Source organism: Lacerta agilis, chromosome 3, assembly GCF_009819535.1.
Source record: "Lacerta agilis isolate rLacAgi1 chromosome 3, rLacAgi1.pri, whole genome shotgun sequence".
Classification (NCBI taxonomy): Eukaryota; Metazoa; Chordata; class Lepidosauria; order Squamata; family Lacertidae; genus Lacerta; species Lacerta agilis.
In genome coordinates this window covers 51,191,639-51,219,160 of record NC_046314.1, presented here as the reverse complement: position 1 = coordinate 51,219,160, position 27,522 = coordinate 51,191,639, and the positions used below count along the sequence as shown (strand labels likewise).

General features: G+C 40.7%; 2 protein-coding genes across 3 annotated transcripts; one reads left to right on the top strand and one right to left on the bottom strand.

Moving 5' to 3' along the window:
- Nucleotides 1-456: 456 nt before the first annotated feature.
- On the bottom strand, nucleotides 457-17,333 carry KPNA5 (karyopherin subunit alpha 5). The gene is made up of 14 exons (XM_033143662.1): nucleotides 17,206-17,333; nucleotides 14,861-14,994; nucleotides 13,370-13,471; nucleotides 13,190-13,289; nucleotides 11,591-11,685; nucleotides 9,995-10,126; nucleotides 9,056-9,144; nucleotides 8,469-8,568; nucleotides 8,025-8,188; nucleotides 6,669-6,747; nucleotides 5,236-5,361; nucleotides 3,961-4,088; nucleotides 3,374-3,552; nucleotides 457-1,942 (listed from the first exon to the last, which is right to left on the bottom strand). The coding sequence occupies exons 1-14, from the start codon at nucleotides 17,207-17,209 to the stop codon at nucleotides 1,755-1,757; spliced, it is 1,620 nt and encodes a 539-aa protein (XP_032999553.1). The 5' UTR covers nucleotides 17,210-17,333; the 3' UTR covers nucleotides 457-1,754.
- On the top strand, nucleotides 16,387-26,364 carry ZUP1 (zinc finger containing ubiquitin peptidase 1). 2 transcript variants are annotated; one of them, XM_033143664.1, is made up of 9 exons: nucleotides 16,387-16,477; nucleotides 19,560-19,670; nucleotides 20,995-21,107; nucleotides 21,881-22,049; nucleotides 23,141-23,329; nucleotides 23,745-23,913; nucleotides 24,554-24,705; nucleotides 25,875-26,092; nucleotides 26,195-26,364. In XM_033143664.1, exons 2-9 carry the CDS (start codon nucleotides 19,589-19,591, stop codon nucleotides 26,240-26,242), a joined length of 1,140 nt encoding a protein of 379 aa, XP_032999555.1. In that variant the 5' UTR covers nucleotides 16,387-16,477; nucleotides 19,560-19,588; the 3' UTR covers nucleotides 26,243-26,364. The 2 variants fall into 2 exon arrangements, with proteins under 2 accessions (XP_032999555.1, XP_032999554.1); XM_033143663.1 differs by lacking the exon at nucleotides 16,387-16,477 and adding an exon at nucleotides 18,655-18,828.
- Nucleotides 26,365-27,522: the final 1,158 nt, after the last annotated feature.

Genomic DNA, 27,522 nt, shown 5'->3' with positions numbered 1-27,522 from the left:
TGCCACTGAAGGATAATTTTTCAATAGCTATGCAAGATGCATAAGCAACACAGCTGCTTTGTCTCCACCCAGCACCCTCTTTGCAGCCTGGCTATGGCAGGTCCTTGCATTGATCATGCTCATAGGACTGGAACAGAAGACGGAAAGATCAAGATTGAAACTTTTAACATATGAATTTGTTTGCAGGGACAATATAAAGAGCCCCCTTAGATTTTGGAGTGCATCTTATTTTTGCTTTTGTTTAACATTACACAATACTATAAAAAAGGCAATCAATTGCAATTATATACAAGTTGTTATATATATATATATATGTCGCACAGGTCAATACATTTCTGGTAAGCAAAATTAATCAGAGTCCTTTAATTGTGCTACCAAATAAATAAATAAATAAATAAATATCCACGTGGATTCAAACCTAGAGACAAAATGGTCTCTGTGTCTGAATTTAGGTTATTTTTTAAATTGCCTTGCATCATATCATTTAAACACTTTGCATAAATTGTCAGATAAATTTGCATACTCAAAACACCTACTATAATATTTACAGTGAAACCGATCTTTATTTCAATTAACTGAAAAATATGTTCTCTCAATATAGCACTGCTGCAAACTGGAAATACTCTGACCAGTCTGTTTGTTGTTGTTTTTATATATATAAAAAACCTTCCCCAAAAAGTCGTATGAGATACATTAGTGTATTTGGGTCAAATGTAATACATGGACTGTGGGTAAATAAAGCATGTAATCACTGTTTCAAGAAAAGAGAGTATTGCAGTTTCACACACTTTGGTAGCATTTAAGTTACAATGTGGAATCTTCTATACAGAGAAACCTTCCCTCATCCTCACAAGAACACAGAGGTCATTGCAAGGCAAACTAATTTTTAACCATTTTGTAATCAGGTTGCCGACTGACCAAAAACAGCCTAGCCTGCTCTTGTGCCTTTTAACAGCAACTGGATGCACAAAAATCAGCAGGTAATACATTTCACAGCATGGAGGCAAACATTATCCCACTGCCCATCTAGCTGCTGTTGAAGGAGCCAGTTCAACACTTGGCAAACCTATTTGCAATACCACTGAAGAAGTAAGAGGAAGAGGGAATTTTGCTGACATGGCTTGGTAAGGGCTATATAAATTACAAAGCTACCATCCCTTTTCACATAGCAGAAAAACCATTTTCCTACATTGTAAGGTTATGTCATGTAACCAGCAGTGCACCCCAGTAAGTGTTATGCTTTTAAATATAAATATATTTCATCAGTTTATCACAAAGTATCACGCATAAAACTATATTTCCCACTATTTAAATAAATAATGTTCACATTCTAAGCTTAGCTTTTACTAGGAGCTCATATATATGTCAGTTCTGAAAGATCTTTTTTGCTCCAACTCAAAGAGGTAGATTTAGTGTAGAATGGGCACGTACAGCCAAAATTCAAAATATCAATAGCTGTTTATGTGCAATTTTGCCTTTTTAACAACTGCTTGAAAAATCAGCATCAGTTTCCAATGTCTTACTGAGGTCACTATTCAAGCCTTATTTTAAAATTTCAGTTGTGATTAGTCGGTTTTTCTGCACGTAAGACAATGGAAACATACACATATTAAAAAGAATGAACCAATACTTGTGTCTGACACAAAAACACATAAATGCACGAGTTTGCTTCTTCATCAATCTCCAGCAAAACATTTCCAACTTTCCTGACTTTGGCCCATGATGAGCTACTGATTTTGCTTTAAACTGAATGGTTACAACTGGAATCCCTCCATTGGAGCTTCCTGCTGCTGGAACAAAAATTGCTGTTCATTTTCATCCACTGGTGGTACAATACTGGCATCCTCTTCTTCCACACCAAAGTAATGTTCAATAAGATCAAAAGCTTTTTGGTAGATCTCCTGGTTTTCATGACTTTGAAGAATTTCAATTTTATCTAGTCCTAAATTTGAGAGAGAGAGAGACAGCACATGTGGTTTAAGATGTACATACTTTCTTAAACATGTAAATAAACTGGCCATAATACGTGAGGAAGGATCATGTGAGTAGGTTGCAAAGAGGTAACGCTAAATTTTAAATGCATCTGTAATATTTACTGAACCTAAGGCTTCAAACTACAATAGAGTTACTCCAAAATAATCTCACTAATTTAGGCAGACTACTTGGAATGAGCTTGTTATGGACTGCAGGCAGCACGCATGCCCCCTGCATACAAAATAGTATTTTTCTCAAATATCTACCTAGTATACAAGAAGTGAGAAATGCACAGATCAGTGGTTGCTTACATAGAGAAAACAATGTGCAGTTACACCCAGTGGGTGATATCCAATGAAATCGTACTCAGAGCGGAGCCCGCAAAGCCTTCAATCTCAATGGGTCTACTCTAGAGTATGACTAACACTGAGCATAACCCACTGAACTAAATCCACAGTTTGAAATGTTACTGCACTCAGTGCATTATAATTGAGCTTCCATATTTTTGTACACCACTGTTGCTCTCTGGCAAGTGTGAGAACCAACTAGCCTGCCTACCAACTGCAGAGCTGCATGGGTATTCTCCACCTCTCTCCGGCTTGAAGACTGGAGAGGGAAGCCTGGGGTTCTTTGCCTGCCCATCTGCTTCGTGCCTTGGTTATACAGCTGCCAGGCCAGCAGACTCCATGCCAATCTTCCTGCAGGGAAGGCTGATGGGCTGCTTCCCAGGCTGCTGCAAGTTGGTGCACTAGCACACCTTGCCCTGGAGCAGCCAAACCAGCAAGCAACCTACAGGAAAAGCTGATGGAGCACTAGCATGCACTGGGGCTAAAATAGGCCTTAGCAACCACAAGTGCCTTTGGCAGAAAAGCCGGCCAAGAATTATGACCTTCAGTTGTTACATCTTTTTAACAGCGAGCTCAAATATACAAGAACTCCCTTCAGGGCCTTGTTAAGAAATTTGCAATCCTCTCCCAAAGATTTACAAAGAAGGGTAGATTACGTTGGGACATGTAATATTAGGAATGCTTCCAAATTTGGAAGATTTGGTTCTGCCTGTGATTCTACTGCTCACTAGCTCAATTCTACTGCTTATGGCTTACCTACTTAAATAACTGCAACCACTTCAGAAATTTTCCTAGTTTATATAAAATAAACTTCTGGCCAACAAGTGGGACCTGCCCTCACTACAGAAATTAGAGTCCTCTTGCCCACTCCTACGCATGTTTACTCAGGACTACGTCTCTGTGTTCAATGAAGAATAGTCAGATAAAACTGCATAGGGCTGCTGCCCTAATTTCTAAACAAAGATTTCAGCAGAACAACAGTAACCCAACTATTCAGTGGAATTATTTTATACTGGCAATAGGCTTGCAGCATTCACACCACAATTTCTTACCATACGCTTCCTCTATACGGGCACAGTAAGGATTAACCCCAATCCCATTTTGTTTAGATTCTTGCTCTCCATGTCGCAGAATGTTTTCAAGTCCGTTCAATGCCACCTGAATTATTTTAGAATCCATCACAGTCAGAAGATCACAGAGAGGCTTGGTACAGCCTAAAGCCACCAAATAACTTTGGTATAGTAGGTAAAAAAAAAAAGACAGAAAGAGGGAAGATGCTTGGATCAGTACATTTTGATGCAACACTGTCCCAGGACAGATGCATTAAGATGCCTTCACAAACAACACAGAGGACACACTTGACTTTTTAGAGCATATTCCTGTGTATATACAAATTTTAATATATGAAATATATATATACACACACATGTGCACAAGCACACGTTCACATTATATAAATTATCTATACTTCTACCATGAAAGCCATGTTGGTTTTAGCTCTCCTTTCTGCATAAATCTAAATAAATTATAATTTCAAGTACTAGAAACACAGAAAAGTATTCATGGCATCGTACAATATGAACAGGGGAAAGTCAAAATATTCACTCCCATCACCTTTGAATCAATTGCAATGCATTACCTAATCTGTTCAGGAGTCCCTCCTGATGTTGCATTAGTGATGGCCCATGCTGCTTCTTTTATAGTGCGAAATTCAGCTTTCTGAAGAATTTCAATCAATACTGGAAATATATTTGCATCTATAACAGCCTAGGAGAAAAAGGAAAAGTGGAACACTGAAGTATAATTTAACGTCGATAAACTAACCCAGTGTTTTTCAACCACTGTTCCGCGGCACACTAGTGTGCCGCGAGATGTTGCCTGGTGTGCCGTGGGAAAAATTGAAAAATTCAAGAGAATTACTTTATATATAGTCAATATAGGCACAGAGTTAATTTTTTTAACATTTTCTAATGGTGGTGTGCCTCGTGATTTTTTTCATGAAACAAGTGTGCCTTTGCCCAAAAAAGGTTGAAAAACACTGAACTAACCAGTGAACTTAACTGAAAAGTACATTTTAAATGCATTACTTGAAAAGACACAGTGATCCTTTTTCTGGAAAAAGAAAATGACCCCAGGTACTTTATGAAAAATTGGCAATTTATGCTTAGCAAGTCGTCCGTAACACTTTGCTTACTTTCTCCAGAACACTGGCAAGTTCAGAATGGCCTTTGCACAAATCTCATTCAGATAATAAGCCATGGGAATTTTAGTTTCTTTGGAGAAATTGGCAAATTGTATCTTACCCAAGAATACTCCTGTTTGTTTGACAAGCAGTGAACTGGATGTTGTCTGCTGTCATTTTTATCTAACAGACAATGGACTTTGAAAACTGGCCCTAAGTTGGAGTAAAAGTATCAACCCTTCCCACAAAGATGAGGGCGTGAACTGGAGCTATGCCAACATGACCGTATGGAGCAAGTGTTAATCTTTTTTCAGACTGAGGGCCTTACTGAAGGCTGCCAACCCCTACAAGGGCCACACACACACACACACACACACAGAGAGAGAGAGTGTGTGTGTGTTATGCACACACACACACAAAACCAGAGAGAGAGAGAGAGAGAAGTAGATATCCATGTAGGAGCCTCTCCTCCTATCTCAGAAGGTTTGACACCCCTGATGTAAAGGCAATGGTGAGTACATTCCTTTGATATGATGCAGTATTTGTTAAGATGTTCAGTCTAAGACCCTCCCCATACATTCTGGGGTATATATCCCAGCTATTCAGCATAATTCAGCATGTGGAAGAGACAAAGATTTGCATTAGGAAGAGATGGAGAAGTAGTTAAGTAAAGGCAAATATGACATGGTCCACTGCTATGTCATCACTGTCAGAAAGACCCAAATATATTACCTGAATTTGGCCTCTGTTTCCTGCAGTAATATTAGAAACTGTCCAGCAAGCTTCTTTCCGTATAGATTCCTTGGGACTACTCAGCAAATGTAAGAGACAGGGTAATGCAGAGCAATTTAGAATTACCTAAAATAATTTGAAAGATGAAAAGTTCTGCCTAAGCAGTGTATAATCAAATGTACTCCATATAACCAAACACAGTCCATGTGGCTGAAATAAATGTTCACATGCACGGTTACAATTACAGAGTTATTTTTAAATATTATGCCATATTTACAGAATAAGTTACGATCATATGTTTTTGAAAAAAAATGTTCTATGTAAGATCCCAATAAAAGACTAATATAAAATCACAAGAGGCAATATACAGCGGAAATGGAGCACCAAAAGAAGAATGGGAGTTTTAGCTCTAACAGAAAATCCGAAGGAATCTCATTGCTACCTAAATTCAAAGAGTTGGATCTGTCAGCAAAAGAATGATAAATTCTGAGCCCTTCTTCACCAGCACTATAAGAATTTGCACAATGCTGTAACAGGTAAGCTGTACAGCAGGGATGGGGAATGCTTTGCAGTCTGAGGGTCATAGTCTCTTTCTAGGAGGCCAGAAGCGAAAGTGTAGAGATCAACAGGTGTGAGTTCTTTTTACCTTTGTCAAGTAGGCTACATTAAAGGTAAAGGTACCCCTGACCATTAGGTCCAGTCATGGACGACTCTGGGGTTGTGTGCTCATTTCACTCTATAGGCTAAGGGAGCTGGCGTTTGTCCGCAGACAGCTTCTGGGTCATGTGGCCAGCATGACTAAGCCACTTCTGGTGAACCTGAGCAGCGCACGGAAACACCATTTACCTTCCTGCCGGAGCGGTACCTGTTTATATTACTGCCATGTAAAAGCCAGAGGCTTCCACACACACCTACATCTTTCCATTCAGCCAAGCAAGCAGCATTGTCACAGTTCAAGGGTACACTGCAGTGAGACAACAGAGGAAGGAAAGAGGGTGTGTGGCCTGGGGAAGCATTGGGGTCAGACAGAAAGGTCTGGCAGGTCACTTTATGCCTCAAGGCCTGAGATTCTCCATCCCTGTTCCATAGCCATTCTCATGCTTCCAGTTACACAAGAGTATCATCACCCTGGTATTTAGTTTTGCTTTCCTTCTATGAGTCTCTGTAGAAAATTACACAAGAGCCCTCCGGTGAAAAGAAGACATCTTCCACTTGTCAAAAGTCACCTCCAGCTTCAATTCAAAATGTAATTAGGTGCAAGCAGAAATATGAGAAAGTGGGAATTCTATATTCCGAGGGCAGTTACAAAGTGCAAGAAAAACAGACTATCTATTGCAAAATAATAACGAAGTATACTGTTGCAATCTTTTTTTTAAAAAAAAAGTTAAGCCATTACACGTTGTCACTGAAGTTTTTCAAAAAGCTCCACTGACCTGTGTTTGAATATCATCGCCAGTAACAATATTTCCAACTGCTCTTAATGCAGGAGATACCACTTTGTAGTCATTGTGCCTGGAGAAAGCAAAAGTGCAGAGAGCAGGTTAAATTATTCTCAGACCCTAAAACAGATTAATTTGTTTGGACATGTCACATCATGCAAGTCTCAGACACAGACAAGAATGTAAGACTGAATACACGAGCTAAACCAACAGCTGTTTGAATTCTGGCTTCTTATCAACTTATATACGGTACTAAATTCAGGTGTTGAGTTATGACAGCTCTTTAGCCCAGAAGGGGTTACTGAGATATAAGGTAAAAGTTCTTATATGTTTGGGGGAACCCCAGGATTTACTGGAGGGAAAAAATGGAGAACATGTTAAATATCTGTTAGGAGAGAAAGAGAAAACCAGGAGGAAGGGGGAATGGAATGGAGTATTCAGTCTGCATGGCTGGCACAGAAAGAGTTCACACTTCAACAGTTCCTTTCAGGTCCCACTTGTACATACAAATAACAAACTCATTCAGTGCTTATTCTTCCGTAGCCAAGACAGTACTATCTACACAGAAGAATGAAGGATTAACAGGCTTGCAGGGAACTCCAAAATATGTAGAAGTACAGAAGAACTTTTTTGCGGGGGGAATAAAGCAGGAAAATCCACAAAAATAGTTGAATGAGGATTAGGGGACACAGAATGCTGACTGTTTTGGAGGGGGAAGAAATGGTGTGCAGTCATACCTCGGGTTACGGCCGCTTCAGGTTGCGCGATTTCAGGTTGAGCACCGTGCCGAACCCAGAAGTAACGGAATGGGTTATTTCCGGGTTTTGGTGCTCGCACATGTGCAGAAGCACTAAATTGTGCTTTGCACATGCGCAGAAGCGCCGAATTGCATCACGCGTGTGTGCAGACGCAGCAGAGCGGGTTGCGAACTGTACCTTAGAAGGGGGGGGGGGTGGCAACAGCCCTCCACACTGCAACATTTTGCTTCAGGTCCTACTTCTTGCCTATATTGTACAATGTAAATCCAGTTTTTGCTGATAGATAAAAATAAACTGGACTGATTATATGCCTCTCAAATATCTACACTCTACAAGCTCCTTTCTTAGCATCTGACAGAGTTTCAAATATGCCACAGAATATTTAAGATAATGCAGAGGAGGAAAGATCGACGCAGTGACAATCACTGCAGATGTGATGGGGGTGGGAATCTTAAAGGTCCTAAGGACAGAGGGGAAACTGTTGTGTTTGCAGCGGGGTACAAAAAGACTACATTGATTTGAAAAGACAGCTGTTTGTATCTTTGGCTGCAGATTCCTAGTATCATAATTCTTATATTAAAAAGGGACTTACATCAGAAGTTCTACTAATCTTCGGCAGACTCCAGAGTCAATAACTGCTTGGATTTTATCGTTTGGTCCATCTGATAGGTAAGAGAGGGCCCAGCAAGCATCAGCTAATACATCTGGGTCACTGCTAAACAACAGTCTTGACAAAACACCTAAGCAAAGACGAACCTTCAGGAGTGTAAAAAGAAGAAAAGGCATGTTATCAGAAATGTCCTCTTTTTAGAAATTTCGTACCTGTTGCAAGCAGTTTTCTAAAGAGTTGAAACCATTCCTTTGGTATTAGTTCAGTTCATTCCACAACAAAACAGTCTGACTAAAAATTAACCCAACAATTAAAGACTGTAGAAAGGTTGGTTTGTATTGACTTTGCATGAGGAAATACGTTGTTTTAAAGCAATTTATGCTTTTGACCATTATAGCACTTCACAGAGTAGAAATTGGACTCTACCTTGCTGAAATCAGGAGGTGGGTTCTTGCCTCTACAGAGGTTTGAAAGTGCCCAGACTGCATTTCTAGTCGTTGTAAGTCTGTTTGAATGTGTTAGCAGTCTGTCAAGAAAAACAAACAAATTTGAAACAGAATACAGCATCTAAATTACATAAATTATAGCACAATCATGTGTGCTCAGCAGTAAATGCCATTTAATTCAATGGGTTTTACAGGAAGATGTGCATGGGATTACAGCCTTAATTATTCATAACAGTTTTGAAGCTAACCTTTTAAAATTTGAAATTAAGCCTAGCTATTTCCAATGTTTAAAAGGTAAAGGGACCCCTGACCATCAGGTCCAGTCGTGTCCGACTCTGGGGTTGCGGCGCTCATCTCGCTCTATAGGCCAAGGGAGCCGGCGTTTGTCCACAGACAGCTTCCGGGTCATGTGGCCAGCATGACAAAGCCGCTTCTGGCGAACCAGAGCAGCGCACGGAAACGCCGTTTACCTTCCCGCTGGGGCGGTCCCTATTTATCTACTTGCACTTTTAATGTGCTTTCGAACTGTAAAATTAATATTTATTGCCAGAGATTATCAGTACTTACTCTAAGAGCGGGGGAAGTATTCCACAGCTTAACACGTAATCTCTACATTCTGCATTGTCTCCAGCAATATTACCAAGAGCCCACACTGCCTTAGAAACAAAGGGTTAAATTAATATTAATACATTTTAAGTCTTTAACTGCAACTCTTGTACACTGCTGTCTTCACATTACAGAATTAGCATTTAAAAAAATAAAAAATAAAACTCAAGAACATATGGAAAGAAGCTATGACCTAAATTAAGTTTACTTTGATAAAAGAATAGGAAGTGCTACCCTAAGAGTTTACCTCTGCAGCTCCATCTGTTGTAACGTTGCAACAGAATATAATAAATCAGGCTGCTCAGTCTCAGCACAACAACGGCACCTATATGCCAGCACCAAACATGAATCCCAATAGCAAAGGAGCAGTCACTGAAAGAATGAATGTATCAGAAGCTTATAACTGCCATGGATAACTAGCTTGCCAAGGGTATGGAAATCTCATAATAGGCAGCCATAGTTCAGGTGCAGTGGTACCTCGGGTTAAGAGTGGCTAAAGCTCCATAAAAGTAAATAAAATTAGCGTGCTCTATCAGGCAGGAACAAGTATGTTTTGCCTGAAACAATTCATTTCCACACGAGAGGCTGTGGTTAAGTAACTTAAGTAAGATTTGTAACCACAGAACCAACCTTGGCTGCAGATCACAGTTAAGGGTGAGAAACCTTAACCACAATCCCAGGTTCAATCAACCCATTAAGCAAAACTCTGTGAACAAGCCTCAGGCTCAGGAAATTAACACTAAACCACAGTTTAACATTACTTCGAAACCAGATCAATGTGCTGGTGCTGGGCCTCATTTCCAAGTTTGTGTGGTCCTGTCTCCTGAGGTTGTTTGAAGCCCAACACTTTACGACTATTTTTTTTTTCTAATTTGAGTGATAAAACCCCCCAGAAGTTACCTGTTCCTGGACATCTTCATGTTCAGAGTTCAGCAACTTGATAAAAATTGGGACAGCTCCGGTCTCGATTACTACTTTGGTGTGCAGAAATGTCCCAGATGCTATATTTGTAAGAGCCCATGCTGCTTCAAACTAAAAGGCAAAAATATAGTTAAATTAAAAAAAACTATAAAATATGGATTAAGAACATAAGATTAGCCTGTTGGTTCAGGCTAGTGGCTCATCACCGTGGCCAACTAAATGCCCATGGAAATTCAGCAAGCAGAACCTAAGTACAACAGCCCCCTCTCCATCTTATTTCCTAGGTACAAAATACACTCTGTAACCACATTTTCCATTTCTTGTGATGAAATAAGTCAAGATTTTATTTTGAAAGTATATTATTGAAAATAAGTAATGTTTGACTATGATCAGAGAAATATGGGTTGAAGCTCAGCCATCAATCTCCCATTGCTAGCCTTGGGCAAATCGCTTTCTCTCAGCCCAACCTACCTCACAGGATTGTTAAAATGATACTGATGTTTGCAGACTCCCTTTCCCAAATGGTGGGAGGCAGATGTAACAGATAAACAGAATAAAATTATTTCACATGTAGGCTCTGTGGAAGAAGCAAAGAAAGACCATGGCAGCTGCATGAGCAGCCAGAGGTTCAGTCCAATGGTGCCGTCTCCATTGGTGTATGTATGTTTTCCCATGGACTGCAAGAAGATCAAACCTATCCATTCCAAAGGACATCAGCCCTGAGTGCTCACTGGAAGGAAAGATCCTGAAGCTGAGGCTCCAATACTTTGGCCACCTCATGAGAAGAGAAGACTCCCTGGAAAAGACCCTGATGTTGGGAAAGATGGGGGGCACAAGGAGAAGGGGACGACAGGGGATGAGATAGTAGGATAGTGTTCTCAAAGCTACCAACATGAATCTGACCAAACTGCGGGAGGCAGTGGAAGACAGGAGTGCCTGGTGTGCTCTGGTCCATGGGGTCACGAAGAGTCGGACATGACTAAACAACAACAACACAGCACTATTGCTCATTGCACAACTGCATCAGGCCAGATGCCGCCTCCTTTATTATTATTATTTTTATATACCATACAGCTCTTCATTTAAAAAAATAATAATAATCCCAGGCCAGTTGACACAATGTAACATTAAATTTGAGAAATCAAGTTAACATATACATCTAAGACCCACAAACATATTCAACACAGAGAAAAGCCAATACAGCCGGAGAAAACCTTATCATACAACCACGTGACTACAGAAAAAAAGTCAACCATGAAGTTTATGGAGACCCAAAAGCCAAACAAAACTGGAGCCAAATCTGAGCCATTGTAAGCACCTGTTGCACCTCCAGAGGCATGAAATTTCAAATGTAGGATGCTGCAATGGAATAAAAGCCCTTCAGACATCACCCAAAGGCAAAATTACAAGAAAAGTCAACATGGCTACCTTCCATTTGTATTTGTGTGTGTGTGTGTGTGTGTCTGAATGTCTGGGAGAGAAAAAACACCACCATCTTCCAGCAGAAGGATCTGAATTCTTCAAACATTGACATTTTCCTAATGCCTTACTACATATATTATTAAACGAACTCACCTGAAGAGTGCAATTTTCATTCTTTTCTAGAAATTTCACAAATCTCTGCACAACTCCTGGTTTTTGTATGACTTCATCTATTGGGGGATTAGGTTCTGAAAATAAAGGTTAATTATACTGATTAAAACAAACGTTAGGCCAAAGTTCAGTTTGGAGAGAAGATGAGAAGGTGCAATTATAGCAGATATAGCTGCTAGGCTGCTGGGTTTGGATGAAGAATTCCAGGTAACCGTCTCTGTCACTCATAGGGATATAATAAAGTTAAAATGTTGCTAAGATCTCCCTGGAGATAGGGTAAAGTAAAAATATAACAGATTATCTATGTTTTGCCCAGTCAGCAAAGGAAATAAGCTAATGTGATCAACCAGGAAAATCTAGTTGATTAAACAATAAATCAGCTGGAAGATGACCAATCATGTACTGTATATAATTGTATAACCTCAGTGAGTGAGCACAGATGCAAAGAGTTAAAACATGAAGAGGCCAGCTGGATTTGACCAAAGCTTCTTCTTGTCCTGTTTTCTAGTTATGAGACATATGTGTCCAAGAAGCCCATAAGTCCTCTCCTCCTTTCTTTGCTCCTCCATACCAACTCTAACATTAATAGTGCCACTGAACACAGGAGGTTCGTGGCTAATAGCAATTGGTAAACTTAGCCACAATTCATTTGTCCTATTCTCCGTTGGATCAATGGCTGGTCTTGCAAGGTGGGGGGGGGGGGTCTCAAAATCACGCTCGCTCACCCAGCTTCCACAAATCCCCCAAACCGGCACAGGCATATAGAAACACGCAAATATTTTTGGCAGCTAGCACTGGAAATTCAATTGGCTCAAGGGACAAAAGCTGCCCGCCACATGCTTCCTTTAAGCCAAGCGTAAACCTCCGTAATAGCTACAAGGAAGGAGGTTCAAGTTTAACCCACCCTTTTGGCCCGAGTGCAGTGCAGCAATTGAACACAGAGTGCCTTTACCCCTTGAGCCCAAGACAAGCTCCAGTGATAAATGTTGAAAGTGAAAAGGGAGGGGGAAGTAGTAGCAATCTTTCTTTGTCCCTCAAGCCATTGCAGGGGCTTGACTACTTTGTGGCCATGGGTGCTCGGCTCCTAAGCCCAAAATGAACCTCTCATGGGACCCAACAGCATAATCCTGTGGTTGGGATGTGTGTGCTTGAGCCCAAGCAGAGTTCCAAATTATTTTTGTCACTGGTTCAATTTATGAAAATAATGTCAACCCAGTTGATACAAATAACATCACCGCAGTAACAGAACACTCAACTTTGAGTACATCCAACAAAACAATTAGTTTTAAGTCCCATACAACAAACTAGATGATTTATTGGAGCTGCAAAGAACAGTGGGATATTAAGTGAAGCATGCAGTTGCTGTCCTGCTACTGTTTTGTTTTGTTTTCACAGAGTGACTTTTGGCATTCAGCCATTATTTCTGAATGAATACAGCCACTCATGTGATGAAAAACACAGACACACAGTCCAACAAACTGTGTTTTAAAAATAAATCTGTTCCCCCCCCCCCAGTGTAATTTGAACCTGTGGGAATAACATTCACAACTTCCATTTTCTATGAAAAGAAATGCAATTTACCTTTAGAAAGCAGTTTTCTAAATCTCTGAGTAGCCGCAAGTTGTTGGCCGGGATCTTCTGAGAAAACCATCTGTACCATATCACAGGTAATGACATCTTCCTAAAAAGTAAAAGCCATTGTTACCCTGACATCTTTCAGCTACAACTGTCAAAATGCTCTGTCTTTTGGGGGTAATTTACCTCAGGAATAGGCACCGTAGAGCTCACATCAGGATCCTGGATTGGACTTTCTTGCATTGACTCTTCATTTCCCAGTAGAGCAACATTTCTGCGTTTAAATAACTAAGAAAAAAAGCAGGTTCTGATTGAGGAGGGGGAGAACTGCATTTAAAATTTGTTTACATAAATAACTCTCAATTTAAAAACCCATTTGATCAACCAACTCCATTTCCAAGTTGTTCAAACACAAAAACCATGCGCTTCCTCTAACAGCCTCTTTAAAATCAGGGATTTCAATGTAAGTTTAAGTACACACCCAGTTACATTTTAACTCAATTTGGTAATGATCATAGGCAATGCTGGAAATAGCGAGAGAAGAGCTGATCAAATTTTGCAGAAGAGGGGAGACAATACATATAATTCCACAACCTGAACCTGATCTCAGTCTTGGCTTCCACTACATTTCTGAACTGGCCCTAGAAGGTTTCCAGTTTAGACGTATTACACAAACTCCAAAATTCAACATTGTAAACCTAAAGCTATTTAATCTAGTAGCTAATAATTCTCTGTCTCGAGAGTTAGATTTCGGTGGGAGAAGGGAAAAGAGGGCAATTCTACTGTGGACCAATAACTTATTGTCCTGATGTGCCCTATTGGATTTTTCAAACAAATGCAGTTCCGACACCAGATGCAGAGAACAAACAGAAGTCAGCAAACACCATCATGTTCTATTTGTGTCCAAACGCACCTGGCAGGCCACTGAAAAACAGCTGCCTTTGGCCTGATCCGCAAGGCAATATCCTCTACCGTAAAAATAAAATACCTTTAAAAACTAACACTATTTTTCTAAAAACCAAACCCAAATATATGCGCACAATAATCACTTACTACAAACATGGGTCTATATGCAAGTAGAGCAAAGCAACAAATAAAAACACAGTGGTGTGTTAGCAAATAAGTGCTTTCTTTGGGTAGTATAAACAACTGACAGTACATCACGAAAGGTGAGGTTTTGTTAGCTCCCTAATGCCTCTTGGTTTAGCAGACCATGGTAACATACTTCCATATGTATAGATGCACAGTTCTCCTAAATTGAACAATGTTACTTATTATATTTCATTCTGCAAATCAGCCAAAAAAGGTGGCTAACAAACAAGACAATCACTAAACAACAATCACTAAACAAGACACACATTTAATAACAAAATCCTATGCACATCTATGCAGAAATAAGTCCCGCTGAATTAAATGAGATTTACTTCCAGGTAACTAGGATTGCAGGCATAGGGCCAGATTCAACTAAGTTGTTATGCTAGAGGAAGCTAGTGCAATGACTACTCCGAGCAAAACACGCCCCCCCGTCGCTCCCCCCCCAAAAAAAAAATCTGCTTGGGAGGGTCAGGAGAAACCCACCGCCCTGAAAAGCACAAGGGAGGAAAGGAAGTGTGCTATGTCTGGCAAGCAAAAATGCTTGTGCTGATGGAATCCCTCCCATAATCTTTAAATACTTACTTGTTCTTCCCTTTTTTGTTTACGAAGCTGAATACCTTCCTCTTCTCTTCGTCGTCGCATCTCTTGGGGATTGAGGGCATTGTTTTTATAACTTTTCATTCTGTAGTGATCCTTTTCTGGGCTTGCCATGGTATCTACAATAAAGAGCAAGAGAATTGATTGCATTTTCTTTGATTGCCAGTCAAGCCCAGGGTAACAAGAGGCAATAACCTAGGGTCAATCCACACCTCACATTTAAATAACATTCAATGCACTTTTAAAACACACTGCTTCCGCTAAAGATCCTGGGAACTGTAGTTTTCCCCTCACAGAGCTACTGTTCTAAGTGCTCTTAACATACTATAGTTCTCAGGATTCCTTGGGGCAAGTCATGTGCTTTAAATGTGTGCTGGATGTGCTTTAAATATATGGTGTGAATCTGGCCCTAGTAATAATATATGAATATTTACTGTTCTACATATTATTATGTCTGTGTAGGCAACATCAGTATGTAACACAGAAATTTCTGCTACTACCAGATACAGCTTTACAATACCTGAACAAGCAGCTGGAGCAAGTCTCCTATGAGGAAAGATTGCAGCATTTGTGTTTGTTTTTTTTGTTTCAAAAACGGGCACCACTCCTGAAAGGGCTCTACCACTTGTTGCCACTGTACTTCAAACAGAAAGGGAGCATGGGACAGAAGATCTTTTAAAAAGATATTACAATGTGTTCCAATTTACAGGAAATTGATGGAAATCTATGTGAATGTTTCTTACATGAATTGACATCACAGACCTAATTCAAAGACAAAATGTTCAAAACACCTCGGATACAAGGATCTTCAACTGAATCACTTCAAAAAAAACAGGTGCTAGACATCAAATGTATAGTTAGGGTTGCCTGTAAACTAGCCTTTAAGCAAGAGGAAGCGTGTCACAGCGTGTGCATCACATGCACAAGTCCTCGCCTCAAGCGGCTGTTAACAAGACACAATTACAGAAAGTGGACGAAAAGTTGGCACCCCCATACTGTCTAAAAATTACGGGCAGCTTTTGAATAAATCTGCTCGCCATGGCAAGTGTGGTGCCACCCTCAGGCAAGTGTGACCAGCAGCACTGTCTTCCCATTTTGAAGCTGCAGAGGTGGGTGGAGATTGCTGGACTGCTGCACCATGACAACGCCAGCTCCAAAGTTGGGAGGAAGGCTGGGAATTTGTTTGGCAGGTGTGTGGCCAAAACACCCAACACAGCCTTGTTCATTCAGGGCGAAATCTACAAGCCCCAAGGCCCCATACTGACATGTCCCACTCCCAAGACTCCAAAGAGATGCAGAAATGTGCAGGATTAGATTTCCTCCCTGAAGGAGTGCAAAGTGGCAGGTGGTCCCCTTGGCAAACCTGGAAATGGGGTCAACATTGGGCTTTGCTACCTGAAGGCTATCGGGGCGTCTTAGTCACCAGAGACCCTCCCGGACTTTCCTCCGGGGAAATGGTTTGGGGGCGGCGGTGGCGCTTGACAGGCGACGGGAATTCTTAGAGCGTGCCAGGGTAATCCCCGTCAAAACAAGACGGCCGAGTCCCCGCCTCCTGGAGCACCAGGACCAGCAAGTAGGGGAAGATCGCGTGAAGGAGCGAAGGTAAGAAAAGCACCTGCAAACCAGTTATTAATACAGTATAGACCAGTGTTTTTCAACCACTGTTCCGCGGCACACTAGTGTGCCGCGAGATGTTGCCTGGTGTGCCATGGGAAAAATTCCAGCCAGAATATCAGCTTTGTGTTCAGCCAAACAGGCCCCGGTTGCGCACTGAATAAAGTATTTTATAATTTTTCATATTTCTGTTTACTTACTATTTCATAATAAAGTAATTATAAAATACTTTCTTTGTGTTTATTTGATTCCTATTCAAGAGAATTACTTTATATATAGTCAATATAGGCACAGAGTTAATTTTTTTTAACATTTTCTAATGGTGGTGTGCCTCGTGATTTTTTTCATGAAACAAGTGTGCCTTTGCCCCAAAAAGGTTGAAAAACACTGGTATAGACAGATAGATACTGTATGTGCGCGCGTGTGCATATGCCCTACATACACACATATTTACTCGGAAATGACTCCCACCGATGTCAGTCAGTGTGGTGACATGTCAGGGGTGGGGAGGAGGGGGTGCAGCACTGCCCCGCACGCCTGTGGGTCGGGAGGGGATAGGGCAGCAGCGCCAGCGTCCTTTAAAAGAAATAGGGATGCGGAGGCTGCAAAGCGTCCCTCGCATTTTTTTGAGCCACCCTCCTTTCCTCCCGCCACCCGGAATCCAGTGGCAGGAAGGAGCTCGCCCCGCGACCCGCCGCCCCTTCACACTCACGCACCCATTGCGGGCAGCCACCCGCCGCTTTCCCCTCCGCAGAGCAGCAGAGCGGGCAGATTCGCCGTTCAAGATGGCGGCTCCAGGCGCGCCGAAGAAGCCGGCCCCTCCTCTTCTATCTCCCCTCCGCCCAGCAACACCCGCGCGCCGGTGCGCGGCTTTCAGCGCGCGGGTTGACTACTAGGTGACGTTTTGCTCCGCTTGCGGAGAGTAAACAAGGCACAGGAATCACAGAGCGCGGAGAGTGCGCATCATGCAGCAGAGCTCTAGACCGGGCTGTTTGGTGATCGAAACCACCGTAATAACCCCTTCCCAGCTACCCATGATAAGAGGAATATAAATAAAGGGGCTCTTGTGAGACGGGTGGAAGAAGGGGCCGGTCGGTTTCTATAGTTCCAGGGAAGCGATTAATTGGCGCGGATTTACGTATAAACTACTAAACAAGGTATAGCTTAGGGCCCCAGTCTCGGGGGGGGGGGGAATTTAAAGGAAAAAAATGGATGTACATTTCCAAAATATAAGATAAAAAACATAAAATAAAACCTACATATACACCAACTGTGTTTTGCGTTGTGTAGGCTCCTATGATGTAAGTAATGGGCCACGCCTGCTAGTCTGCTCCCTAAAATATCACTGGTTTGCTCATTTCTATATATAGGGTGCCTACATTCTGCTTGGACTGGTTGCATATATTCATATAGCATATATTCAACACAAAAAACAGCAACAATTTGTTATTGACAAAGGACAGCTGGACATATAAAGGGCTCCATTACCTTCAGTAGCTTAGGGCCTCATCAAACCTAAACCCAGCCCTGTAAATATACACTAGTAAAGGAGGACTAACAGTGTAGTCCTAACCATGTCTACTTAGAAGCCCCTTTGTGTTCCATGACACTCTCACCTAATTATACTTTTGAGAGCCTCAAAAAGGAAAGTAAATATAAGAAAGAGAACTTCTCTGTAGGTCAGTTTTCCGCAACCTGGTACCCTACTGGATATTTTTGGGCTGCAACTGTTGCACAACTTTCAGTCCAAAACGTATCCAGTAGGGCACCAGGTTGCGGAAAACTAACCTATGCTTATACTTAGTTTCCTCTTCGTGGAATCCTGCAGGAACCAGCATCCTGTCTCCGCAACCAGATGATGCCTACGAGAAGTCCGCAAGTAGAGAAGCCGCGCTGGCTCGGTAGAATGAGAGCTGTAGCCCAAAGCATCTCCAGGGCACCTCGTTGGGGGAAGGCCAACATAGACCTTAATGAAGACCTGCCACTCCTCTTCTGGGGAGCGTGCATAAACTGCGCGTGCGCAAGGGTCGGGTTACACAGCGGCTGCCCGTGAAACGAAAGTGTTGGCTTGTTTTCTCTTTTTAGTAAGTCTAGGAGTCACGTGAGAGGAGAGCGCGCGTCTGCGTCTGCGTCTGAGCGACGTACGCGGTGAGCTTTTCTCCGCTCGCGCTGGGCTCCTGTCAAGGTGTTTATATCCGCCTCGTGCCAAGGGGGCGTGGTTTCCGCCGGGAAGGGCGCAGAGATGGAGTTCTCCGGCAAAGCCCGGCAGGGACAGCAGCGGCTTCTGCAGGGGGCCCCGTCCGCTGGGGCCCGCGCACCGCCTCCGTCTCCCGCCCGTGGTGAGTGAGACCTGGAGGGAAGTCACTTCGCATTTCAGGGTGTCTGGATTGAGAATGAATCATTTGCGTGCGGAGTGTCGAGAGAGACCTGAGACCGCACATCCACACGTGCGAGTCGCCCGCTAGGTTGATATGCACGTGGGAACCGTCTCTGGTCGGAATATGGGTCTGTCTTTCTAAACGTCAGGCGGTTATATAGTATGTAGGGCAGCAGGATCCGCCGTTTTTCTCCGGCTCCCCTGAAGCGCAGGCTCAGTCTGACAAATGGAGAGCAGAATATGCATTAAAAGGGGACTTTTAAGGATAGAACCGGGCATATATATATATATATATATATATATATATATATATATATATGGGCAGCAGGCTCTGCTCTCATGCTCATAGGCAGCACCAGAGCATGGTGGGCAAATGTGGGGTGAGGGGCAAAAGGAGCCTGGCCCTCCATTTCTGAACTCTTTTCATTAATATAGACTCTGTGTGTCCCCCACCCTTTGCCCATACACAATATCTTCAAAGCACACGGGTCTGAGTACTGCAGTTTATTCCTCACAGAGTTACAATTTTAAGACACTGGCAGCTCCAAGCCACCTAGCACTCATGAGCAGGCACTACCAAGGGACTCCCCCAAACTTGGAGCTGCCTTCTAGGTTAACAAGCAAGTGTTTCTTTTCAACAGAAGAATATGCAATGACCTCATCATTTACTCTGAATATTTTGCTTTAATGCAGAAAATGGTCAGAAGCTGTATGAATGCCCAATGTGTCACCTTGTTTGTACTGATTACCCAATTCTGCAGGAACATGTTGAATTGCACTTGGAGGAATGCACCTTTTTAGAAGGTAAGGGGAAGATTCCAAAATAGGAAAGACATATTTTGTGTACTGATGAAAGATGTAATGTTTCATTCAGGTGAAGCTGGTATCCTCAGTAATATATGCTTTTCTTGCAAGGTAACACGAAATCATATGACTTGGAACTTCATATATCATGTTAGCATATAGTAAAAAAGTAGAAAACAATGCAGTGTAACAACAACAACACTTTCAGAACTGGCAACAAGTTTGTTTTGTATGTTTCTTGCCTCTAATGCCAGACATGGCATCAGTAGAGACACCTAAATAGCATATATCTGTGCCCTGGGTGGATAAAAAAATGAATTAAAGAAGACATTTGAGGAGTCAATTAAAAATCACATATTTTTGTTTTTTAACATAGCACAGTTAAATCTGAATACAAGCATAAGCAACTTCTTAAAAGCAGAGTGGCCTTCAATCAAATGTAATGAGTTAAGGCTGACTTAAAAGAAATATCTATTTTGGGCACAAGTGAGGTACTTATCATGGTTTTGGTACTGGAAGCCAAGGACTGGTTAGTCACCACAGGCACAGAGATCCAGGCCCCAGCTCGACAATAGTGTTTGTATTTCATTGAGAGGATTACCCACTAAGCCCATTTTGGTGGACTCTGCAACTTGACCAGTTCCCAAATTATCAATATTTCCTCTTTCTAAGCAAACAATACAATTTACCTTTCACCTTATGAAAATAAATTGCCTCACTTCTAAAAAATGCTGGGTCCTTAGCTAAACAGACAGGTACAAATGGGCTGCAACGAGCAAAATCGCCGGAGCATTAGCTACTATGCATTTGTGGGCTCAGAGTGGGTGTGGAGCAAGGCATTACAGATATGCTGTGTAGAGGAAATGAAACAGAAAGCAATGTTATACAGACATATATTTTGTTCATTTACAGTTAAATAGAGCATTCATATTAATGTGTTTAACCAATTTGTATGTATCATTGTATCTGAACTACAAGTGAGAAGCTGTGTTTAAATCTGTGATCTAGGTGACTATGAATGGTATTAAATAATACATTCTGCCTAGTAAATGTAGGTAATTGAATTTGCAATTCTGTACACACTTTGCTAGAGGTCAGCCCAATATAAGCACAATGGGACTTAGTTTCTCAGTAAATGAACATAGGATTGTGCTGCATAATTAAAACATACAGGTTATTGATAAAAACCTGGAATTTTCAGTAATATTCAACATCATCAAATATGGCAGGTCTTCTGTGGCAAACGTAATATGCAATATAACCAATTAGCTGTAGCTTCGAAATATTCATTAAACTTTTTATTTTATATAATATTGCATGACAGTAGAAAGAAACTTGACAGACCTAGAATTGGCACAGCATCTCCAGAATGAGGAAGATAGGCAAAGAAGAGCAGCAGCAGCAAAACAAGAAAGAGAAGATTTCCAAAAGCTGCAGGTGTGGTATCGGTGCTCTAGTTGCAATGTACTTCGGTATAGCTTGTAAATATATAGAGTGTTTTGTAAATGTGTGATACATTTATGTATTTATTTTGTGCACAAAGAATTAATGTTAATCGTTAAGTGTCTCTTGGTAGCAGCTGGTTGAGCAGAGAGCCTAATGCCTTTGGTCAGGATGCATTTTATAAACTAGGTCAGAGGTTCCCAAACTTTCAAAGGAAAACAATAGAGACAAGTGTGCAGAGACTTCAGCGTTCAGAGGTTACAAGCAGAAATGTGAGTAATTTCCCTCCTGAGAATTCATCACAAAGAATGACTCTGTAGATAATTGGCTGTTTCTTATTAATTATCGTAGAATCTCATGCCTAGGTTTTTCAAGCTGTACTACCCTAGTTCAGAAGCAGTACAAATTGTAATACCTATTCTTATTTCTTTAGAGAAATATATATATACCATAAAGAGTGTATGTATATATATATAATTTATTAAGTTTATTAGTCACTTGTTCTCTAAAAGGTCCCCAGTGTCATTGAAAAATACATACATAAACACATCATACCATTGAAAAAAGGTATCCTGGTTATAGTTACTTACTACAAAGGTTATGCTTAACTCTTAAATGGGCAGCTTAGTGTTCTGAATCAATTTCCATGGTTCTCTTGCATTCTCTCCTCTGTGCAGGGTTGAATGCACTAACAATTTTTCTTTCTCCAGAAACTGCTAAGACTTTTTATCGCTTAAAGGCTTAAAAGTATAATATATCCTTAACAGAGGCAATACGGCCTAGATGGCTCTGGAGGATATAAGCAGCAGTCACTAAAAAATATGGAAAAGGAAGTGGCTTTTGGGAGAATGACTCCATCTGACTATCACAGGAGAAAAGCTGACATGATGGAATCTCTGGCTTTCGGTATTGATGATGGAAAGACAAAGACTTCGGGTGAGTAATTAAAAATGTGCGAGTTTCTTCAAAGGTCTGACTGAGGTGTCTAAAAATCATTTTGCCAAAAGCCAATGTTCATTAAGTGTGCTGCAGATTGCAAAATATTTTTTCTTCCTGCAGAGAAATAAGAGTATGGGCCTTTAGACAGGAGCTAAGAATGGCAATTTCTACAATCCATATTAAAGATAATGGCGCTCAGGTAGATTTAAAGTCACGATTCAAAAATAGGTTATAAATTGTCTAAATATTTTATCTAAATACTATGACAAATTTCAAAGTAGAGAACTGGCAGTCATCATAGTTTTTGCCAACCTTCGCAAATAGTAACAGGAAAGATACTGCAGTTCTCTGGTGTATATGATAGGCTTGCTATCTAGTTAAGGGTGAATGATTTCATAAAGCTTTCTCAGTGATTATTACCAAATGCTGTCTTGTTTCTGCTTGGTCCGCAGTATATTAATATATTACACCAAGTCTCCTGTAATGATTTGACATCTTCATTAAGGAAACATTTTGCTGAAATAAAGCTGTACAGTGGTGGTGACTGGCTGTTTGCCTTGTCAGCCCTTCAAACTTGCAACTTCCTTGTCTGAGGGCACAGTAGTGATCACAGGTGTCACATATTACATGTTTACTCTTGGCTTCAGGCGGTTGTTCTTGCATGACTACTTTGCCACTCTTGTGGTTTTTGCCAGATTTTTCGCCTTTTAACCATTGGTTTAGCTTCAAAATTGAGATAACCATTAAATCCACTCATGCTTTGTGTTACTTACTTTGCACTCTTAATTGCATGTGCCTTAGTCTCTCTCCATTCACCATAAGGCCTTGGAAAACTTGCGTAACACAGTATAGTAAATCAATAGCTGAGGAACAGGCTTGGAGCCATGTCTTCTGTTGGCATGTTAAACTATTCACTACCTGTTCCCTGCTCTTTGTACAGTTATGTAGAATTCAGCAGTCATTATTATTACTTTTTTCGTACTGGTTGCGTCTTGCAAATTGTGTGGCTATTGTTGATGTATCATCAGTAAATAGACTTGCATAAACTTAAGTCTCTTTCTCTCCCTGTCTCCCCTTTTTAAAATCAGGAATTACTGAGGTACTGTGCCAGTACTATCAGAATGAATGTAAAGACATAAAGCGTGTATGGCTTTCTACAGGAGTAGATCATTTCCATTGTTCTTTAGGAGACAGAGGTTGGGGCTGTGGTTATAGGAACTTCCAAATGTTGCTTTCTTCCCTCTTGAGAAACAGTACCTATGAAGAGTGCTTGAAAGGTGGGTATTTTTTGCATGGAATTGTGCTGCCAGTGGCACATTTGCCAGCCTGAGCACTTGCTAAAAATGTGTTCCTATGCTGACATATATTACAATATCTGCATCATATGGGTTAAAAATTAGTATCGGTGGATATAAGTACAGTTTTTTCAATTTTATAGATTGAAAATGTGCGTGCAGAATATGAACCTTTTCCTGTCCAGATCATAACTTCTTTAGGTCTTACTCGGGCTCAAGTTGAGGGGAATTCCTTCCCACTGATGTCATTTTTTGCTGGAAATCTTTTATGTCAAACAAGAGGAATTCCCCAACAGCAAAGGCCATCCCACTTTAGGACACTTAGAAATCTATTGTAATTTTGGTTTTGCCTTTTCATAGCTGCAACTTGAATGTTGTCCCGTTGTTGTTGTTTTAGATAATTCATCAATTCCATGCATTCCAAAAATTCAGTCATTGATTGAAGATGCTTGGAAAGAAGGCTTTGACCCACAAGGAGCTTCTCACTTCAACAGCCGATTACATGGAACTAAGGCATGGATAGGAGCATGTGAAATTTATTCACTCTTAACTTCTCTCAGGATAAAGTAAGTGCTGCCTATTAAAGGAAGTTAAAAGGTTTTAGTTCTGAGCTCATTTGAGCACATAACACCAATTATGAGAGTGATTTTATGTGAATATCACAGAAATTCAAGTTTGAACTCGTCCTATATAGAGATGGCATTTCCTGGAGAATAAGAACATGAAATACTTAAGGGGAAAATTGTGCTGGCAATTGGTAAATCAGTTGCCTAGGATCTTCCTCCTTGCAATGCTTTTTAAAAGAAGATTGCTACTTCCAAGTTCTTCAAAGTATAAATGGTGCAAAGTTATTGCTTGCTATAGCATGCATTCATTTCAGTGGCTTGAATTTCATACCAAGGAAAAGTGGAAGCTGTATATTTATTTATAAAATATATACCCCGTTCATTAGTGTTTCAATTAAAAAGTAGTAAAAAAGAAGAAAAAAGCAACCTAGATTAAAACTGCAGGAAGGGTTTTTTTAAGTATCAAGTAAATGATCATGATCACACTAGGGGGAGCTATGTACTATACTTGAAGTTCTTACAGCTGGGGCTAAATATTTATAGGAATGGTAGAACTTGGTGACTAATACACTAAACAAAATATGCTATCTGACATTGTAAACTAACAGTTTATAAAGGCTTCATTTAAACTGCCTTATAGGTGTCAGGTCATTGATTTTCACCAGCCAACAGGCCCTGCAGGAACACATCCTCGTTTGTTGGAGTGGGTTTTCAGCTATTACTCAACAGACAAGGAAAGCAGTGCAAAAGTTGTGTGTACTCCCAAGCCACCAATCTACCTTCAGCACCAAGGTCAGCAAAACTTTCCACTTCTCTCTTTTCTAAACATGAAGCTGTGTTACTCCTGTATTACTGATGTCCCCATGTCCACTTTTTTGTTTTATGAATAATGCTTCCTGGAAGAGCAGCGGAATGTCTTCTTAACTTTAATCTCAAATATAATTGTATTATTTATTTCATAAAATTTATACACTGCTTGGGTTGTGTAAAAAAACAAACCCTCCTCAAAGCAGTTTACACCAAAGATTGTAATTGTAGACCACATGCTTAACATGAGTCAACAGTGTGATGTAAAGGGGGGGGGGGGCAAATTCTATACTGTATCAACAAAATTATAGTGTCCCGATCAAGGGAAGTCATAGTAGTGCTCTATTCTGCCTTGGTCAGACCACACCTGGAGTATGGTGACCAATTCTGGATACCACAATTTAAGAATGCTATTTACAAGCTGGAACATATGCAGAGGGTGCCCAAGATGATCAAGAGTCTGGAAACAAAGCCTTACGAGGAACAGTTGAGGGTGTTCAGTTATGTTTAGCCTGAAAGGAGATATGATAGCCATCTTCAAATATTTAAAGGGCTGCCACACGGAGGATGGAGCAAGTTTGTTTTCTCCCGTTCCAGAGGCTATAGCCTGAACCAATGGATTCAAGTTGCAAGAAAGGAGATTCCAACTAAACACCAGAAAGAACTTTCTGATAGTAAAAGCTGTTTGACAGTGGTGGTGGACTCTCCTTACTTGGAGGTTTTAAGCAGAGGTTGGATGCCTATCTGTCATGTATGATGTCGCTGAGATTCCTGCATTGCAGGGGGTTTGACTAGATGGGCCCCTTCCAATTCTACAGTTCAAGGGTTACATTATTTGATTTAGGATTTAGACTGTGATGCATGTTGCTATGGCTCTTTCAGTTCTGGTTTTATGCTGTTTCAATGCTATGGTTTTTTTTGGTATATTAACAGATTTGAGGGGATAGTCTGTTTAAGTTACCTTAAAAAGATATATACTGTATACAAGTAGTTTGTTTTTATAACAATTACAATCATCTATGTAAACATTAAGTTATATATTGCAATTCTGTACAGCAGTTTGGGGTTTTGCTTAAGGGGTTTGCAGACCGTGTGTTCAGCAGAAATGTATACTTATGGGTGTGTATTGGTGTGCTTTTTTTGAAAAAAAATAGGTCATAGTCGTACTATTATTGGAATAGAAGAAAGGAAGAACAAAACTATGTGCCTACTGATGTTCGATCCAGGTTGCCCCTCACAAGAGATGCAAAAATTCTTAAAAGGCATAGATGGGAACAGTCTCAGATTGCTTCGAAGATTTGTGGGCAGCTTAAAACATAAACAGTATCAGCTAGTGGCCATAGACGGTGTACTGTCAGCGGAGGAAAAAGTTGTGAGTATTACAGATAAGAGCTTATCTGATTAAATATCTTAGTGATCTGCTGTGGTGTAAGTAAAAGTGACAATGCCAACTCTTGTTTGTCTCCCACTTAAGACTCGTAGGCAGGCTTCTCAGCGCTTCGTGGCTCAGCGGATTTCTTGAAATTAGGAATCCTGAAGAATATCAAGAAAGTTGCAGGAGAGATTCTGGTGCATTCACACAGCTTCTTGAACGATGTACATAAACTTTTTAAGGACTTAAAAATAAACGTTGGGGGGAAATGACTTAGTGACATGTGATTTGTTGTACCAGATTGAGGAAAGGTGCAATCCTAAATTACCAAGTCATTATAGAAAACTATTTTTAAATATGTATGAAAGGCAACAATACTGTGCTGCTCTTTTCAGTGTTTCAGAGGGGGGGAAATATTTATGTGTTAATACAGAACCAGCCAAAGTGTGGCACATACTACAATATCTTATAGTACCTGACATATTCTAAAATGGCTAACTCAGCCCTTATACTAGAGAAGTACAGCAGGAAGTCCTCAAAAGGAATTTAAAAAAAGAATAAAATTTCTGGCTTAGTGGGATCTCTCACAACAGATAATTTACTTTGGCTTGAATTACAGCTGCCCCACTTGCCTTAAATGCACATTTTACCTCTGGTATTATAGGATCCTGTAAGTACCTAGGCAAGCAGAGTAAGACTGTCAAGGGCTGTAAGATCACAGGGCAGCTGAAAAGTTGGTGTCAACATGTTGATGCAGCCAGTATTCCTACAACTCAACTCACTTGACTGCACAATGTGTTTAGTTTTCCAAGCCACTTCAGACAAGAAAAGTGCAGGGATTTAACAGCCAGGCTACAAGTTGTATTTAGTATTCCTTTAAAAAGACCTGAAGTACTTTTCTTTGGAATGTTTAACCAAGTTGCATATGTCTGACACAGACATTCTATTAAAATCATTACAACATAATCTAGCATCCCACTCAAGACTGCCTAGAACTTGTATTACTGGTCTGGGTGGAATTGTTCAGGATTGCACCTCTAATTCTAATGTAATTCAAGTAAACACTTGAACATGTTGTCAACTACAGGTTTCAGCTGTAATAAAGCCATAATTAAATGGGGAGAATCTACAGGAGATTAAGTAATGCCTCTTTAGTTACCTTTGGAGCAGGAAGAAGGAACCTGTGATTATCAAGATGTTGATGAACTACAACTTGCCTAAATCACTGGTCATGCTGGCTGAAGTTGATGGGACGACAGGTGGAGAGCCATGACTTCCCTTCTGTGTCTTAAAATGTTTTATTGTTTGCACGTGCTGGTTTACACACGTGCCTATAAGCATTTAGGCTGTACCGCTTGAGCCTTTTGTATCCCAGCTGTCTGTACTTAAATTTACCAGATTTGTTATTTGATGGACACTGCTCAACATGC

Coding starts and splice junctions, on each gene's coding strand:
- KPNA5 (XM_033143662.1), bottom strand. Junction 4,089..5,235: donor GAAACAGAGGCCAAATTCAG/GTAATATATTTG, acceptor TTTTTCTCCTAG/GCTGTTATAGATGCAAATAT. Junction 3,553..3,960: donor GGGACTCCTGAACAGATTAG/GTAATGCATTGC, acceptor ACTATACCAAAG/TTATTTGGTGGCTTTAGGCT.
- ZUP1 (XM_033143663.1), top strand. CDS start 18,732: ATGGAGTTCTCCGGCAAAGCCCGGCAGGGACAGCAGCGGCTTCTGCAG. Junction 18,829..19,559: donor GCCTCCGTCTCCCGCCCGTG/GTGAGTGAGACC, acceptor GCTTTAATGCAG/AAAATGGTCAGAAGCTGTAT. Junction 21,108..21,880: donor AAGATTTCCAAAAGCTGCAG/GTGTGGTATCGG, acceptor TATCCTTAACAG/AGGCAATACGGCCTAGATGG.